Below are 17865 nucleotides of genomic sequence, written 5' to 3'. Positions count from 1 at the left end.
ACGTAAAAAATCATTCCTTTCGAAAAAAAAGAACCAAAACTTTCTTTCCACACACAAAAACTTTTGAAAGTACTTTTAAAACTTTCTAAACTTTTGTATGACATTTCTTTTATTTTTGAAGTTTTTTTTCAACAATTGTTATTTGCTGCATCACGGGCACAGGTATCATGGGCACTGCACAGGTATCGATAAATGTAAAAAAATTAACAATTTAAGATTTTTAATATTAATTAAAATGTGTTTGGATAGGCACAGCAGTTCTGTTTTTTTCTGTCTGGCCCAGCTAACCAGTGGACAGCACAATTGATTAATTCATCTATCCATGCAAGAGTATTATTAATGTCTCAGATTAAGGTTAAAGGCCAATAAATACTCTGTCTTTGAAATTATGTCAAAATATTGTTGCCTTGACCAGCATCTTTGCCATAGCAGTTGTAACCGAAGATCAGATTGAGTGGTTAGGGAGTTGGGCTATGAATCAGAAGGTTGTTGGTTAGATTCCCGGCCGTGCCAAATTACATTGTGTCCTTGGGCAAGTCATTTCACCCTACTTGCGACGGGGAGAATGTCCCTGTACTTACTGTAAGTCGCTCTGGATAAGAGCGTCTGCTAAATGACTAAATGTAATGTAAATGCAACCTCAAATTGCGCCATCAAAACGCATGCACTTGTCCTAACTGTACCTGAAGAAAGGTTCTGATTCCACAGATGGCCAGATAAGTCCATGTGACATGTCAGCAGCACATATTCTGTTCGTCCTTGAGTGTAAAGATAACCCTCTAAGATTCCTGCTGCTGAGTCATGTGAGCAATGGTGTGAAAAGGGTTCATCATCATTTCTATTCTGGTACATCACTGATATACAAATCAGTCACTTGGCCGTTCATATTGTCTCAATATACTGTATTTATTGAAAATTGTTTTATTTGTTTATTATTGGTAGGCTTAACAGTGGAAACATCCGGCAAACCACTTTGCAATGTTTTACATTTGTTGAAACGCATTCAAAAACCTTAATGATTACAAGTCAGAATTTTTGTAAATGTTTCACTCCTTTGCATTGTGTAGGGTATGTGTTCATTATGCTGGTAGGATGGGTTCAGGTCAGTAGAAACAGCTCTGGAAAACTTTGAGAGACCGCTGAGAGAAAGAGTTTTTCCAGAGCTGCATGTTCAAGTACTGTCCATTCATACATGACTGTACTTCCATTGTCACTGGCATTAAAAGTACCAGACAGCTGAGAATGATCCCCTCAACAGAGAGGGTGGTATTCAGTTCAGGAGGCTAATTACGGAGCCTCACAGTCAGAGGTGAAGCCTGAGGTGTAGATTTATGAGACTTAAGAAGGCTTCTGTTTGTCATGCAAAGGTCTTGAGAGAGGTAACACTTTCTCCTGCAAATATTTCAAACATATTATTAAATAATTGATCATTTATTCAGTTATCTTGATTTTAACACCATCAAAAATAAAACCTTGTTAATTTCTGTATTTACCAAGGATCCAATAATCATTAGTATCCCAGGTTACTTGAGTGGGTTGACATGTGCCTGCCGATGTGCAGCAAAAAGATATTTCTTAATATGACATGAGATGTTCTCTCTTCTGATTAATTAGTTATGGCAGCTGCTGCCTGTTTACAGGGGGTGAACATGGGGCTTTCAGGTATGTTAAAATGACCTATGGACAAGAGAAGGAATCATATAACAACTGTACATGTTATATTTGTCCTCAAGGAAAAAGCAAAGGAGATGATGCCAGGGTAACCAGATGGAGTAAGGCAATGGAAGGATATTGAGTTGGCTGACCTTGGCCTTATTGAAGAAGGACAGCTACAGTTATTCACCTCAATGTGCAAAGTAATGCACAGCAATTGTGCAGTAACTGCAAAACAAAACTATAAAGCAAAGATTAGAAGCAACAGGCTCTTTGGCATAAAACATGTTGGCATTATCACCATGAAGCTGCCTTATGATGTAAAACTCTCTATTAGGAGTTACTGCAAAGGATGATGCTCTCAAAGCCCTCAGGTCACTCCTCCCCCTGGCACCCCTGATAGCCTCTTGGAACAATGAGCCTCATCGGTCTATGGGAGCACCCCTCTACCCCAAATAAAGAAACATACAACAAATTTAATCTTGCTGTTGATTCCTGTCCATGTAGGGCGGATCAGTACCCTTTATAAACAGACACGGGGGGTTAGAGAGAAGAAGGACACTAGGCAACCTGAGGAAGACAGAGCAGAGAACATACCAACGTTTGTCTTTGACTGAATTTAAGAGTGTTTATTTCTGCAAACTACGAGCTCATCAATAGTTTGATTGCTCTACAGATCTATTTCACTTTCAGGAGATTCTGTCTAAGTAACCACCATCAGGTAGGAACAGCTTCCATGAAAGTTATAGATACATGTGTTTAGATACAGTCTGGACGCAAGACAATGATTTAGAGCTGAAATTTAATGTATCATTTATTATAACAGGTTTATTTGATGGTATGAATTGGCCAAGATAATAAATGTTTAAATGGTTGAAAATACAATCAGAGACTGCACTTGTAAAAAGTGCTGTACATTTCTAAAACTGATGCAACACAAAAAAACACCTGCAGCATTTTACTATGAAGTGTGGTCTGAACAATGTACTGTGTTGATAATTGGCTTAGAAAGAATGTGTCACTTTAGTTTTTGTGTATTATTGTATTATCGTGAAAGCTAAATGCCACAAAGTTAATTTTAAAATTGATTTAGGTTTTTCAAAATAAACATAAATTGGCAGCTTAAAGTCTAATGCAGACTTCTGCAAGACTTACAATTTTTACAGTCTTTACTATAGCCTGAATTTCCTAGCTATGAATTTCCTTTACTGTGAAATAATTGCCAATATCATTCTGTAATCTTTGGTAGGACTATCGAAACAGTTAAAAAAATAGATTGTATTACTTTCTCATGCCACAGATCTCAGGATGGGGGACGCCTTGATGGCAGAGTTTGGGGCAGCAGCTCCTTTTCTGAGGAAGTCAGACAAGGAACGTCTGGAGGCCCAGACTCGTTATTTTGACATGAAGAAGAACTGCTTTGTGCCTGACCCAGAGGTTGAGTACGTCAGGGCACTAATCAGCAGTAGAGATGGGGACAAAGTCACCGTTGAAACTGAGTATGGGAAGGTATGCACAGCACAATTATTAATAAAGAAAAATTGCTGATTCTAAAACTGTTATATTCTTCCAAAATATATGGGAAACAATAAATCAAATCTATGGTATTTTCTAATAATCCAAAAGGTCACAAACAGTAAAGTAATTTACAGTCTGCACTCTATTAATTTCCAGACAACAACACATAAGGAGGATGACATCCATCCCCAGAACCCGCCAAAGTTTGATAAAATTGAGGACATGGCGATGTTCACCTTCCTGCACGAGCCTGCTGTGCTGTTTAACCTCAAAGAGCGTTATGCAGCCTGGATGATCTACGTGAGTAACAACCACAACGTACAAATAGGTTCCTACTGAGTAGAATATGATCATTAAAGAAGTAAAAATACTCTCCTCCCACACAGACCTACTCAGGACTGTTCTGTGTGACTGTCAACCCCTACAAGTGGCTGCCAGTGTACGATCAGTCAGTTGTCAATGCTTACAGAGGCAAGAAGAGGAGTGAAGCTCCTCCTCACATCTTCTCCATCTCTGACAATGCCTACCAGTACATGCTGTCAGGTAAAACCCAACTTGATTTTTTCAAACGTGACTTTTCACAATTTGAAGCGAAATGAATGTGGATTTATTTTCTTTTAACAGACAGGGAAAATCAATCTGTACTGATCACGTAAGTACATTGAATATTTATCTGGACTTTTCACATATTTCATTTACTTAGGTTCACTGATGGGAGTGCGTAAATCCATGCACTAGTACAACACATTTAACCTTCAAGCATTAGGTTGAATATGCAATAACATATTATAAATTGCTGCAGATTATCACTGACCGAACAGAATGTTAAGCCTACAAATATTACATTTTCATCTCCAGTGGAGAATCCGGTGCAGGGAAGACTGTGAACACCAAGAGAGTCATCCAGTACTTGGCCAGCATTGCAGCTGTTGGTGGAAAGAAGGATGCCGCACAGGAGAAAAAGGTAGGCCTGTTTGATGTTAAAGTGGTCTTATTTTGTTAGAACTGAACTATACTGTATAGTGACCTATAAGTTTTTAACATTTTAATCAATGTTGGGTTGTTGGATTCTAGGGCACCCTGGAGGATCAAATCATCCAGTGTAACCCTGCCCTGGAGGCTTTTGGTAATGCCAAAACCATCAGAAATGACAACTCCTCCAGATTCGTAAGATTTCTTCAGTCATGTTTTACATGCATTATATTCAACATGATTATCTCACCCAGTTGACAGTTAGTGTATAATTTCTTCACTTACAGGGAAAATTCATCAGAATTCATTTTGGAGTGAGCGGGAAGCTTGCATCCGCAGACATTGAAACTTGTGAGTAGTTTACGACTAATGTCTCCAAAATAATACAGTATTCAATATGATACAACTAGTCTGATGAAACCATCAATACCCTTGACTTCCTGCTCATGAATCCTGTTTGATCCAAGTAAATTCAAATGTATTTTCTCTTCTTGATAGATCTCCTGGAGAAGTCACGTGTCACTTTCCAGCTCAAGGCTGAGAGAGACTACCACATCTTCTACCAGATCCTGTCTCAACAGAAGCCTGAATTGCTGGGTCAGTAGTCAAGAAATGATTCACTACAATTCTGTCTAACACAGATTGACCATCAAAATAGCGCTATAATTGTATTTACAGATATGCTGCTCATCACCACCAACCCCTATGATTACGCCTTCATCTCCCAAGGAGAGATTACTGTAACATCCATTATTGATTCTGATGAGCTGGTTGCTACTGATGTAAGTGAAGTATATCTATATCAAACAATTCTTGCTGTACTACTATATGTAAACATTTTACAAAGATTAAAATGTTCAACTTTATAATAGGAAGCCTTTGATGTGCTGGGGTTCACCCAAGAGGAAAAGAACGGCATTTACAAGATGATTGGTGCTATCATGCACATGGGCAACATGAAGTTCAAGAACAAGCAGAGGGAAGAGCAGGCAGAGCCAGATGGCACTGAGGGTAACTCTTTATGATCAAAATGTCATGTGTTCCCTTTGTGTTTGGCAAGGTCTTGAAGCACAGAGAAAGATTTCAAATGGGAATTCTGTTTTTGGCACCATTTTGTTGGGTTTAACAAAACAAATCCCTAATCTACAAACTCTTAGCTTTGAGAAAACACAGAGCTTTATCCAATCAGCTTCAACCCGTTTCTCTCTGCCTCTGCATATTCAGATACCGACAAAGTCGCATACCTGATGGCCTTGAACTCTGCTGACCTGATCAAGGGTCTCTGCCACCCAAGGGTCAAAGTAGGAAACGAGTGGGTCACCAAAGGTCAAAGTGTCCAGCAGGTTAGTCTCAAGATAATCGTAATCACAGTTACTTTGTTAGAGAGAAGTTTCAACAGAAGCCTAGCAATAATGTGTCTCATATCTTGTGACCTTTAAGACATGTATGTATTAAGTATTTTTTGTAAAGGTTGGATTAACATCCATAAAAATAATCCCTCTGTCCATTTTACAAATGTTCATATTGATCCATGTTTAATGCAATTTATTGTACCCTCCTGTACAGGTGTACTACTCCATTGGTGCTCTGTCCAAGTCAGTGTATGAGAGGTTGTTCCTGTGGATGGTGGTGAAAATCAACCAAACCCTGGACACCAAAAATGCACGCCAACATTACATTGGTGTGCTGGACATTGCTGGCTTTGAGATTTTTGATGTGAGTTTTTGGTGGAAATGGATCATGTGCACATTACGGACGTTTATACATTAGTAAGATTTGCAGTCAGCAAGAACACTGAAACTGTAAATCTCTTCTCCAGTTCAACACCTTTGAACAGCTGTGCATCAACTTCACTAATGAGAAGCTGCAGCAGTTCTTCAACCACCACATGTTTGTGCTGGAGCAAGAAGAGTACAAGAAAGAAGGAATTATTTGGGTGTTCATTGACTTCGGCATGGACTTGGCAGCCTGCATTGAGCTTATCGAGAAGGTTAGTATCAAGTTTAATTCTATTATTGTAAAGTTCTATTATGTATAAGAGGTGCTTATCTAAACCACTTTTGGATAAAAAGCGCTGACAGGGTTGTATTTTGTCTTTTGTTCCGCCAACCAGCCCATGGGTATCATGTCCATCCTTGAAGAGGAGTGCATGTTCCCTAAAGCCAGTGATGCTACATTCAAAGCCAAGCTGTATGACAACCACTTGGGCAAAAACCCCAACTTCCAAAAGCCGAGGATTGTAAAAGGTCGACCAGAGGCCCATTTCTCCCTGGTTCACTATGCAGGCACAGTTGACTACAACATTGGTAACTGGCTGGTGAAGAACAAGGACCCCCTGAATGAGACTGTAGTCGGACTCTTCCAGAAATCAAGCCTTAAGATGTTGGCTGTGCTTTTTACTGGCTATGCTGGTGCTGACACTGCTGGTAAATAAAAAAATAACAATATCTCATCTTGTATATTTAGAGACCTATTGAGAAAATAAAACTATATTTGATCTTCTACTTCATGACAGCTGATGCTGGAGGAGGAAAGAAGAAGAAAGGCTCCTCTTTCCAGACAGTGTCTGCTTTGCACAGGGTGAGTTTGTGTGTGGATGTTCAAGATGTTACAGTGATGAATTTGTTTTTACTATAGATTAGAACACTTGGATTCAAGTGATCTAATACAAAAACACTAATAGCACCATTGTTCAAAATGTTTCTATTCACAGGAGAACCTGAACAAACTCATGACCAACTTGAGGTCTACTCACCCCCACTTTGTGCGTTGCCTCATCCCCAATGAGACCAAGACTCCTGGGGCCATGGAGAACCCTCTGGTCATGCACCAGCTGCGCTGTAACGGTGTGCTGGAAGGCATCAGAATCTGCAGAAAGGGATTCCCCAACAGGATTCAGTATGGTGACTTCAAACAAAGGTGGAACATATTTAATAACTATCCAATATCATAGTATCATATTTGATCATTGTATTTGATCAAATTTGTATATTTGTATAATTAAATTCAGATACCGCATCCTAAACCCAAATGTTATCCCTGAGGGAGCGTTTATGGACAACAAAAAGGCAGCAGAAAAACTGCTGGGTAGTCTGGACATTGACCATGAGGAGTATAGATTAGGACACACCAAGGTAAATATACTGAAAATAAGAGGCTGGCATAAAAGCCCTGTTTCAATGACTAGCATGAAAACGTATAATTTGAGTCTCTTTATCAGGTGTTCTTCAAGGCTGGTCTGCTCGGTGTTCTAGAGGAGATGAGAGATGACCGTCTCTCTCTCATCATCACAGGGCTCCAGTCCAGAGCACGTGGTGTATTAGCAAGAAATGAGTTCCAGAAAATTGTAGAGCGCAGGTAGTTTTCTCTATAGTTACTACACAAATGTGTTTGAAGTGAATGAAAGTAAGCTAAAAGATCATTCTGTTTGGGATCAGGGATGCCCTGCTTGTGATCCAGTGGAACATCAGGGCCTTCATGGGGGTCAAGAATTGGCCCTGGATGAAGATGTTCTTCAAGATCAAGCCTCTGCTTGTCTCAGCTGAGACTGAGAAAGAGATGGCCAACATGAAGGAAGAATTCCTGAAGCTTAAAGAAGCTTATGCTAAATCTGAAGCCCGTAGGAAGGAGCTGGAAGAGAAGATGGTCTCCCTTGTCCAAGAGAAGAACGACCTTCAACTCGCAGTCCAAACTGTGAGTGACAGCTACAACAACCGAACAGTATTATAATGTACATAACATAAATCACATTTTTCTGTAAGTTGTAACTATTTGATCCCTTCACAGGAACAAGACAGTCTGGGAGATGCTGAGGAGAGGTGTGAGGGATTGATCAAGAGCAAGATCCAGCTTGAGGCCAAATCCAAGGAGCTGACTGAAAGACTGGAGGATGAGGAGGAGATGAATGCAGAGCTTACTGCTAAGAAGAGGAAGCTGGAGGATGAGTGTTCAGAACTCAAGAAAGACATTGATGATCTGGAACTCACTCTGGCCAAAGTGGAGAAGGAGAAGCATGCCACGGAGAACAAGGTAAAGACCAACATGACTTGATAATGAGATCAAAGTAAAAGTGAGAACAAAATATACCTACACTATATGACTTCAGGTTAAAAACCTGACTGAGGAGATGGCAGCTCTGGATGAAATCATCGCCAAGCTGACCAAGGAAAAGAAAGCTCTTCAGGAGGCTCACCAGCAGACACTGGACGACCTTCAGAGTGAGGAGGACAAAGTCAACACTCTGACCAAGGCCAAAACCAAGCTGGAACAGCAGGTTGATGATGTGAGTATCAAACTGAGTATCAAGTCATCAAGTGTTACTGTAAGTTACAAGTACAACAAAGGTGTATGATTTTCGTCATGATATTCCACTTGTATGATCAACCAGCTTGAAGGATCTCTGGAGCAAGAGAAGAAAGTAAGAATGGACCTTGAGAGAGCCAAGAGGAAGTTGGAGGGAGACCTGAAGTTGACCCAGGAGAGCCTAATGGACCTGGAGAACGACAAACAGCAGATGGAGGAGAAACTGAAGAAGTGAGATTATAACCCAAAGGACTGTATCACGACAATGCTTACTTTTAAAGAAAGGGTTATAATGTGTATAATTTCCACAGGAAGGACTTTGAGATAAGTCAACTCAGCAGCAAGATTGAGGATGAGCAGGCCATGAGTGCCCAGCTTCAGAAGAAACTGAAGGAGCTGCAGGTTAGTCAATAGCAATGTATGGTTAAAGCTTCCTTGTAGGATACCAGCTGTTTGATCTCTAATCTCATCAGAAATCCTTACATTGTAGGCCCGTATTGAGGAGCTTGAGGAAGAGCTGGAGGCTGAGAGAGCTGCCCGTGCCAAGGTTGAGAAGCAGAGGGCAGACTTGGCCCGAGAGTTGGAGGAGATCAGTGAGAGACTGGAGGAGGCTGGTGGAGCCACTGCTGCCCAGATTGAGATGAACAAGAAGAGGGAGGCAGAGTTCCAGAAGGTGCGCAGAGACCTTGAAGAGGCTACCCTGCAGCATGAGGCTACAGCTGCCACTCTGAGGAAGAAGAATGCAGACAGTGTGGCCGACCTGGGGGAGCAGATTGACAACCTTCAGAGAGTGAAGCAGAAGCTGGAGAAGGAGAAGAGTGAGCTCAGGCTGGAGCTGGACGATGTGGTCTCCAACATGGAGCAGATCGTCAAATCCAAAGTGAGTGGTGAATATGAGAAGTCAGGAATTAGTAACTAAACAACTAAAGATTAAGTAACTGATTACACATAAAATGCCACATTCATCTTGTGACGGACAATTAAAAATGTATTTTTACAGACAAACTCTGAGAAAATGTGCAGGACCCTTGAAGACCAGATGACTGAATACAGGACTAAATCTGAGGAGGGACAGCGATCCATCAATGATTTCACCATGCAGAAAGCAAAGCTTCAAACTGAAAATGGTAAGAAAACTCTCAAGTAGAATAAAACTCACTGGAAATCCCATGGCTACTTACCTTTCTTTCAGGAGATGAAACAGTTTAAATCTTAAAGGTCTTGCACGAAAGTAGGCAATGCAGAATATTGAAATATAGGCCAATCTTTTGTTTTTAACAGGTGAACTTGCTAGGCAACTGGAGGAGAAGGACTCCCTGGTTTCCCAACTTACCAGAGGAAAACAGTCTAATGTTCAGCAGATTGAGGATCTCAAAAGACAACTGGAGGAGGAAATCAAGGTATGGACAGTAACAACATTATCATCATTGCAAAATAATCATGGTCCACCCTCGATATTATGTTTACCTTTTTCCAGGCAAAGAATGCTTTAGCCCATGCAGTGCAGTCTGCTCGCCATGACTCAGAGCTGCTGAGGGAGCAGTATGAGGAGGAGCAGGAGGCCAAGGCTGAGCTGCAGCGCAGCATGTCCAAGGCTAACTCTGAGGTGGCTCAGTGGAGAACCAAGTATGAAACTGATGCCATCCAGAAGACCGAGGAGCTGGAAGAGGCCAAGTAAGGAGATGCTCACAATCAAACAGTGCATCACTTCAGAAAGGACAATGTACCACAATACATTCATAATGATTGTGCTATGATTATACAAAGTTTATTTTCTGTCGAACAGGAAGAAGCTGGCTCAGCGTCTGCAAGATGCAGAAGAGGCTGTGGAAGCTGTCAATGCTAAATGTTCCTCCCTGGAGAAAACTAAACACAGACTCCAGAATGAGATTGAAGATCTCATGGTGGATGTGGAGAGATCCAATGCTGCTGCTGCTGTTCTGGACAAGAAGCAAAGAAACTTTGACAAGGTACAGTGGTGGATCTTCAAGAGAATCTGGGTAGAAATACAGAGCACCGTTCATTAATGCTGCTTGTGTCTCCTCCAGGTTCTGGCAGAGTGGAAGCAGAAGTATGAGGAGTCCCAGACTGAGCTGGAAAGCGCCCAGAAGGAGGCCAGATCCCTCAGCACTGAGCTGTTCAAACTGAAGAACTCCTATGAAGAGTCTCTGGATCATCTGGAGACCATGAAGAGGGAGAACAAGAACCTCCAAGGTCTGAATATGAACAAACTTGGCATAAGTCTTTACATTGTTAATCAACATTGGACATTATCATAAACTGAATGGGTTCCTGTCAACAGAGGAAATTTCTGACCTGACTGAGCAACTTGGTGAGGGTGGAAAGACTGTCCATGAGTTGGAGAAGATTCGTAAACAGCTGGAGCAGGAGAAGGCTGAGATCCAGACTGCTCTGGAGGAAGCTGAGGTGAGACAAAAAAAAAATTTAAAGAGAAAAAAGTACTCCCAGAAGCATTTTCTGGACACACATTATGGGCTGTGTTCTTGTAGGGCTCCCTGGAGCACGAGGAAGGCAAGATTCTCAGAGCTCAGCTGGAGTTCAACCAGGTCAAAGCTGACATCGAGCGCAAACTGGTGGAGAAAGATGAGGAGATGGAAATGGCCAAGAGAAACCAGCAGAGGGTGGTGGATACCCTGCAAAGTTCCCTGGAGTCTGAGACTCGCAGCAGGAACGAGGCTCTCAGGCTGAAGAAGAAGATGGAGGGAGACCTCAATGAGATGGAGATCCAGCTCAGCCAGGCCAACAGGCAGGCAGCAGAGGCCCAGAAGCAACTCAAGGGCCTCCATGCACATATGAAGGTAAAAACATTGGACCTAAAGTATCCTTTCTTTCTAAACATCACAATGCTTACTGACAGCTTACTGACATAGTGGTTACAGCCACAAAGATAATGAAGTGCATGTTTACATGAAAACAACCAATATTTTTTCGACAGGACTCCCAACTGCAGCTGGATGATGCTCTTCGTAGCAATGATGATCTGAAGGAGAATATTGCCATTGTGGAGAGACGTAGCAATCTGCTGCAGGCTGAACTGGATGAGCTGAGGTCCATGGTGGAGCAGACTGAGAGAGGCCGCAAACTGGCTGAGCAGGAACTGCTGGATGTCAGTGAGAGGGTTCAGCTGCTACACTCTCAGGTAACATGTTGATGGAGTACACCAGTTAAAACAGGTTATTGCATTCTTTCTAAATAAAAAAACATAACACATTTTCTTTTCTAGAACACCAGCCTGCTGAACCAGAAGAAGAAGCTAGAGGGTGACACTTCCCAGCTTCAGAATGAAGTGGAGGAGGCTGTGCAGGAGTGCAGGAATGCTGAGGAGAAAGCCAAGAAGGCCATCACTGATGCTGCCATGATGGCAGAGGAGCTGAAGAAGGAGCAGGACACCAGTTCTCACCTGGAGCGCATGAAGAAGAACATGGAGCAGACCATCAAGGACCTGCAGCACCGTCTGGATGAAGCTGAGCAAATCGCCATGAAGGGTGGCAAGAAGCAGGTCCAGAAGCTGGAGGCCCGGGTGAGTGTCTGAGGCTGGTTGGTACCTTATGGTACCTTATTCCAACCTTCCAACAAAGGATTTAAGATCATGAAATAGGTTCACAGCTGTCAACAACTTGGTATCCTTTTCCTCCAGGTGAGGGAGCTGGAGACAGAGGTGGAGTTGGAGCAGAGGAAGAGCAATGATTCAGTGAAAGGAGTCCGTAAATATGAGAGACGCATCAAGGAGCTCACCTACCAGGTATATAGTAGTTCTTGCTGTCATCTGTAAAATGTTCTTTCATCAGAGCAGAGATTGAAAAACAAGATTGAACATGATTCTGTTTCCCTTTCGTCATGGTCCAGACTGAGGAGGACCGTAAGAACTTGAGCCGTCTGCAAGACCTGGTGGACAAACTGCAGCTGAAGGTCAAGTCCTTCAAGAGAACTGCAGAGGAGGCTGTGAGTAGAAATATTCTCAGAAGCCTTTCTGTTTTCAGTTTTCTTGAGGGACTAAAATAATTGTCAATGTCTTTCTCAGGAGGAGCAGTCCAACTCTAATATGGGAAAGTTCCGTAAAATTCAGCATGAGCTGGATGAAGCAGAGGAAAGGGCTGACATTGCTGAGTCCCAGGTCAACAAGATGAGAAGCAAGAGTCGTGACGTTGGATCAAAGGTTAGTTTCTCTCGGACTGTTAGCTACTTAAAATAAAATTACACTCTTATTATAGTTTCCTTATGAATATATTAGGCAGCTAACTCTCCAATTAGCCCTATGGAAAAATAATATGTTTTTTGTTTATACTTTAACAAAATATTTTACTTTGTTTTAATCTCCTGTATCTTTTCCATCAGAAAGGACATGATGAAGAGTAAAGCTCTCAGCTGGATGTCTTTACATCTTGAAACTGTTGTAGTAATTTAGCCTTCCCTTTGTTCTTCATGCACCTGAAACTGTACAGAATAAAGAGTATCAATGGCAATTTCTCCTTCATGTGCTGCTTTCCCCTGTACACATGTGTTCTGCAGAAATGTAGCAGATATATAATATATGCACTGAATGTCTCGGATTCTCAAAAAAAAAAAAGTTACCTTTCCCTAGATACAGAGGAAAATAAGGTTAAAAAAGGTAAAACAAAAAGGAAAAAAGGTTAGAAAATAAGTGTGCATCAGAGATTTTTTTTTTATACTGAAAATTAGGACTAAGAATTGAGACATTCCTGATCCTCCTCCAGCCGCCCCAACAGACTACTCGAAACGAGTGGCACGAACACAGTCGTAATACCTTTTGACCAGCAGAGGGCATCAAACACACAAATTGCCGCCCCTCTCGGCGGAAAATCCTGCCCGTAACTTTGTGGCGCCCCGGGCGGCTGCCCTGACCCCCATGGCCAGATATGAGGGAGATGTTCAACATTTTCAGTGTCAAAAAAGATTCCGGCACCTAGCCATGTTTTCTAGTGTCTTTTTTTATTAATGTATCGTACAGCCAATCGAAACGGTCAGTTAAATTCAAATATTCTAATAATGGGCACGCGAGCATCAGAACTGGACCATGGAACACTGGAAGAAGGAGGCCTGGTCTGATGAATCACGTTTTCTTGTACATCAAGTGGATGGCTGGGAGCCATTGCTTACCTGGGAAACACATGGCACCAGGATGCACTATGGGAAGAAGGCAAACCTGCAGAGGCAGTGTGATGCTTTGGGCAGTGTTCTGCTGGGACACCTTGGGTCCTGACATTCATTTGGATGTTACTTTGACACGTACCACCTGCCTAAACATTGCTGCAGACCACATACACCCTTTCAAGGATATGGTATTCCATGATGGCAGTCACATCTTTCAGCAGGATAATGTGTCCTGCCACAAAGCAAAAATTGTTCAGGAATGGTTTGAGGAACACCAGTTCAAGGTGTTGACTTCCCCAGATCTACATCCCACTGAGCATCTGTGGGATGTGCTGGACAAACAAGTGTGATCCCTGGAGGCTCCACCTCACAACATGACTTGTATAAATATATGTATTTATTTATTATAGTTCCAGAAATATTGTTCAATGTAAACTCCTACCTTGATCGGTGTTACAAATGAACACTAAGTAGCAGACAGGGCCCCTGGGGAAGACAAGACTATCCTGAGATCACTGAAAGATACATGTTAGTAGTTTAATCAAGAAGAATGTTCTTATCAAATCTTCATCCCTAGTTAGTTATTGTACATTTCACAACAAAGCCACACGGTCACAACAATAAAATCCCATCCATAGATTAAGGTTTGATATTTTTATTACAAGCCATGTTTACATTTACATTTAGTCATGTACATTTACATTTCATGTTATGATCAATCTTTAAAGAGTAAAACAGAAAAGGTATAAAAAGTTAATTACTAAAGCTGACTTCGGTCTAAACTGTCTTTAGACTCTGAAAACAATAAGTAAAGTAATGATCATCATAGAAAAAATACACAATATCCTGTATTATGGTCTGGGTGAATACTCAATTCTGATTGGCTGCAGGAATGTACATTATAGGGTGATAACGGACACCTACTGCGTCATTGCAGAAAAACTGTATTTTCACCGTTCTAAATTATTCCGCTGGCTACACAGGAGCCTGTGCAAAATATCTTAAATAAGTAACCATAACAACAGTGACGTAGTCAAAGCCTCCATTTACAATTGTGAAAGACTTTAACAAGCTAACTTGTATTTACAACAATGAGTGACTTCAATATTTATTTTAACCTATTTGAAAAATGTTTCTTTTCTGAATGTAGTGTGTCAGTGTCACGTAACCGCTCATCTCACATTCCATTCACTATTCAGCTGGCTAGTCAATCTACTTCAGACAGGCTGCGGCCAACACGACAGTAGCAGCAACTCTACACATGGCCGATTATTTTCTTCTTTAAAATCTTGATTTTATTTTGGGACAACTACATGGCTCGATAGCTGGCTAGTCTTGTTGTTAAACATACTGTCAAATTATAATCACTGTTTGGAGAAAATGTCAACTTTCATGCGATCATCTCACATCCAGTTGCTATTCAATTCCCTCCACAGGCTGCGGCCATACTTCAGCCTAGTACTAGTATATGGCCGATATTGTTCGTGAAAATCTTGATATTTATTTTGGGACAGTGACATGGCTGATTAGCTAGCAAATCTTATTGTCAAACATACTGTAAAATTATATTTACTGTTTGTCAACCGTACACAATGTTATTGCCTTTGAATCCTGCTAGCATAACGTTAGCTTTTGGGCTAATAGCTCAGCCAAAGGAAAGCCGGTGTTGGTTCTATGAGCTGAGCGGACTAGAAATATCAGAGTTGGCTAACGTTGAAAAACGTTAGATTTCTATTGCAAAACGCCATAAAACATAAATTAATGTTAGTAAAAAAAAACGTTGGCAAGTGACCATGGTATAAGCGGGATAATGCCCTTCGAGGTGTCCAATATCCCTCCGCTGCGCGTCGGACGGTTCACGCCTCCGCATCGTCCATTATCAGATGATATTGGACACCTCGTCGGGCATTATCCCTTACATATAAAACACACACATAAAAAGAGCACATAAATGAACAGAATCATGGACTGGTCCACATATACAGAAAACGATTCAAACATTGTTATTCAGAAAAACAATCCACTTAGACATTCACATATACAGAAATCATATAAATCATCAAAATGATATTAGAGTCAAGTGTAGTTCAGAGTATCACATGGCTCCATTCAATGGTCATGGCCACAGCCGTGCCCCCCCCCCTCGGTTTCTTTCCCTGCCCTAGTGTTCCCTGTCTCATTGTCTTCACCTGTGTCTTGTTCAGTTCTCGTTAGTTTCATTGTGTCCACCTGTGTCTTGTTTGTTTCTGTGTAATTAGGTTTGTGTTGTGTCCAGTCTTTGTCTTAGCATTACCCTTTGTCCCTGTGTGTACCCAGTCTGTTCCCGGTTTGAGCATTAAACCCTTTGTGTTCACAACGCCTGCCGACTCTCTTGCACTTGGGTCCTAGCCCACCTCACGCCCTGACACCAATGACTTCTGTGTCTGACCAAGCAATTCCATTGAAAGGTATAATACTATTATTTCAAGAAACAGTAAGAACAAAAAGTTTCCCAGATGTAGCTATGACTAAGACATAAATGTGAAAACATATTTATGGACAGTATTTGAATGTTATCTTTTCATGTAGCATTATTGTTACAGATTATATATAATCTAATAAAGAAAACAACTAATATATATCTATATTAGGTTTGATTCAATAAAGATACTGTATTAACATTTAAGCTACAACAAAGATGCAAAAAATACAAGATATTCAAATATGAGACAAAAAGTTATTAGAGCTAAGAAAAACTCATACCTTGACTTGGACTTTGATGGGCTGTGACCATTAAGCCTGACAGAGAGGAATTCACTGTCTCCACATTCCAGAATTATAATCTGCAAGACATGGGAGAGGAATGAGTGACTTTGTTGTCCAAGAAGGTCCTTTTACCTCACTGACACTTTGTGCTAAATATTCTCTCACTTGACGTCTGACAGCTGCAGCAGGGACAGTAAATATAACATCTACATTTATTAGAGTTAAGAAAAAAATATTTAGTCAAAAGTATTAGTCAAAAAGAAACATTGACAGAACTGTAAATTCCAGTTCAGTTCACACATCAACACTGCTTGTGGAGGACAGATGCATAGATATAGCATCCGACCTTGATGGAGAATGATATTGGCAAAGACAAAGAGGAGTCCACTTCTCTGTGGTTTTACAGTCTTTACATGCCAGTTGCATTGTGTTCAGTGCCATGTCGCTGCTAACACGTGGAGACTGGACAGCTGGGAATGAGGGGTATAAAGAAAGGTTGTGCTTGGAATAGACAGCTCAGATGTTGACACTAAGTAAGGTGCTTCAATAGGGGGGGGGGGGGGGGGGGGGGGGGGTCAAGGTCGACCCAAGACACAAAGAACACATATTTTCCAATGATATTTCACAAATATTGTACAGCCCTAGTGTTCACTTAGTAACACTATATTCAAGAAATACAATTTCCCAGTACTATGAAGTATGAACTTGTTTGTTTTGCAATCCTTTTCACCTGAGTGGCTGTACAGCCTACTGACAGCATACCAATGTTTACATTGTTAACATAATATGGTGTGGTATCTTACGCTGTAAAAGTTAATCAAGGAACCTCAAGGGTTCCAGCAATAAACCGAGGTGTGACGTTGTGAAAGTCAAGAGGTGTCATTTCTGCCACTTGAAGTCTTAACACAGGGTATCACTCTTCAGCAGCGACTTCCACCACATCATCACCTTCTACACAGCCTCACACTTGTGTACAGTAATACACTGACAGCTCTGATACCTTCACAAAAACAAGACCAATGGTCTTTGGCTCCAATGACAATCCTTTCCTTACCAACAACCTAACAAGACAGCTCCCTCAGCTCCATGCTGTCTGAAGGACACGATTAGAGACATGATTCAGGCATATTAGTCAGTTAATTCACGTTGAATACACTGATTTGATCATGAAAGTATTTGGTAGCCTAAAGAGATGTTAATGTCCTTGAAAGTGTAATGTTATGGTTAAGAAGGTTTGGGTGTGTTGCTGTGGGGACACACCCCTGTCACACTCCAGTGCTCCTGTTTCAAAAGGCTAGTATAAGGTATGTGCTGCAGAACATACAGACTGCACTAGTGCTCAGGCACACTTGATTGCATCTAGTAACAATTTCTATGTGGTGCTACGTCTTCATCAGGGTGCTCTAATAAGACAAGGTTATTTTGATTGATTTATATGAACCTATGATATACTGCACAAAGTCACTGTTGAAACTGAGTTTGGGAAGGTATGCATAACACAATTATTAATACATAATTGGTGAAAATATGTTGATTGAGCTA

General features: G+C 41.2%; 1 protein-coding gene across 1 annotated transcript; it reads left to right on the top strand.

Annotated features, from left to right (window-relative positions):
• Positions 1-2286: 2286 nt before the first annotated feature.
• On the top strand, positions 2287-12927 carry LOC124470175 (myosin-7-like). The gene is made up of 38 exons (XM_047023941.1): positions 2287-2374; positions 2954-3162; positions 3328-3471; positions 3558-3714; positions 3796-3823; positions 4030-4135; positions 4246-4338; positions 4431-4494; positions 4642-4740; positions 4822-4925; positions 5016-5154; positions 5368-5486; positions 5710-5859; positions 5963-6133; positions 6257-6569; positions 6659-6723; positions 6857-7062; positions 7154-7277; positions 7364-7500; positions 7581-7836; positions 7930-8172; positions 8249-8425; positions 8531-8676; positions 8757-8847; positions 8936-9325; positions 9446-9572; positions 9727-9845; positions 9923-10119; positions 10232-10415; positions 10494-10659; positions 10748-10872; positions 10956-11264; positions 11402-11605; positions 11690-11986; positions 12104-12208; positions 12313-12408; positions 12488-12622; positions 12802-12927. Exons 2-38 carry the CDS (start codon positions 2962-2964, stop codon positions 12820-12822), a joined length of 5808 nt encoding a protein of 1935 aa, XP_046879897.1. The 5' UTR covers positions 2287-2374; positions 2954-2961; the 3' UTR covers positions 12823-12927.
• Positions 12928-17865: the final 4938 nt, after the last annotated feature.

Source organism: Hypomesus transpacificus, chromosome 8, assembly GCF_021917145.1.
Source record: "Hypomesus transpacificus isolate Combined female chromosome 8, fHypTra1, whole genome shotgun sequence".
NCBI lineage: Eukaryota > Metazoa > Chordata > Actinopteri > Osmeriformes > Osmeridae > Hypomesus > Hypomesus transpacificus.
The sequence above is the reverse complement of the archived record's forward strand: the minus strand, read 5'-3'. Positions and strand labels throughout refer to the sequence as shown.

Excerpts from the sequence above, each read along its gene's own strand:
- LOC124470175 (XM_047023941.1), top strand. The coding sequence starts at position 2,962 with ATGGGGGACGCCTTGATGGCAGAGTTTGGGGCAGCAGCTCCTTTTCTG. Across the intron at positions 3,824-4,029 it reads AATCAATCTGTACTGATCAC|TGGAGAATCCGGTGCAGGGA; the intron begins GTAAGTACATTG and ends TTTCATCTCCAG. Across the intron at positions 9,846-9,922 it reads AACTGGAGGAGGAAATCAAG|GCAAAGAATGCTTTAGCCCA; the intron begins GTATGGACAGTA and ends ACCTTTTTCCAG.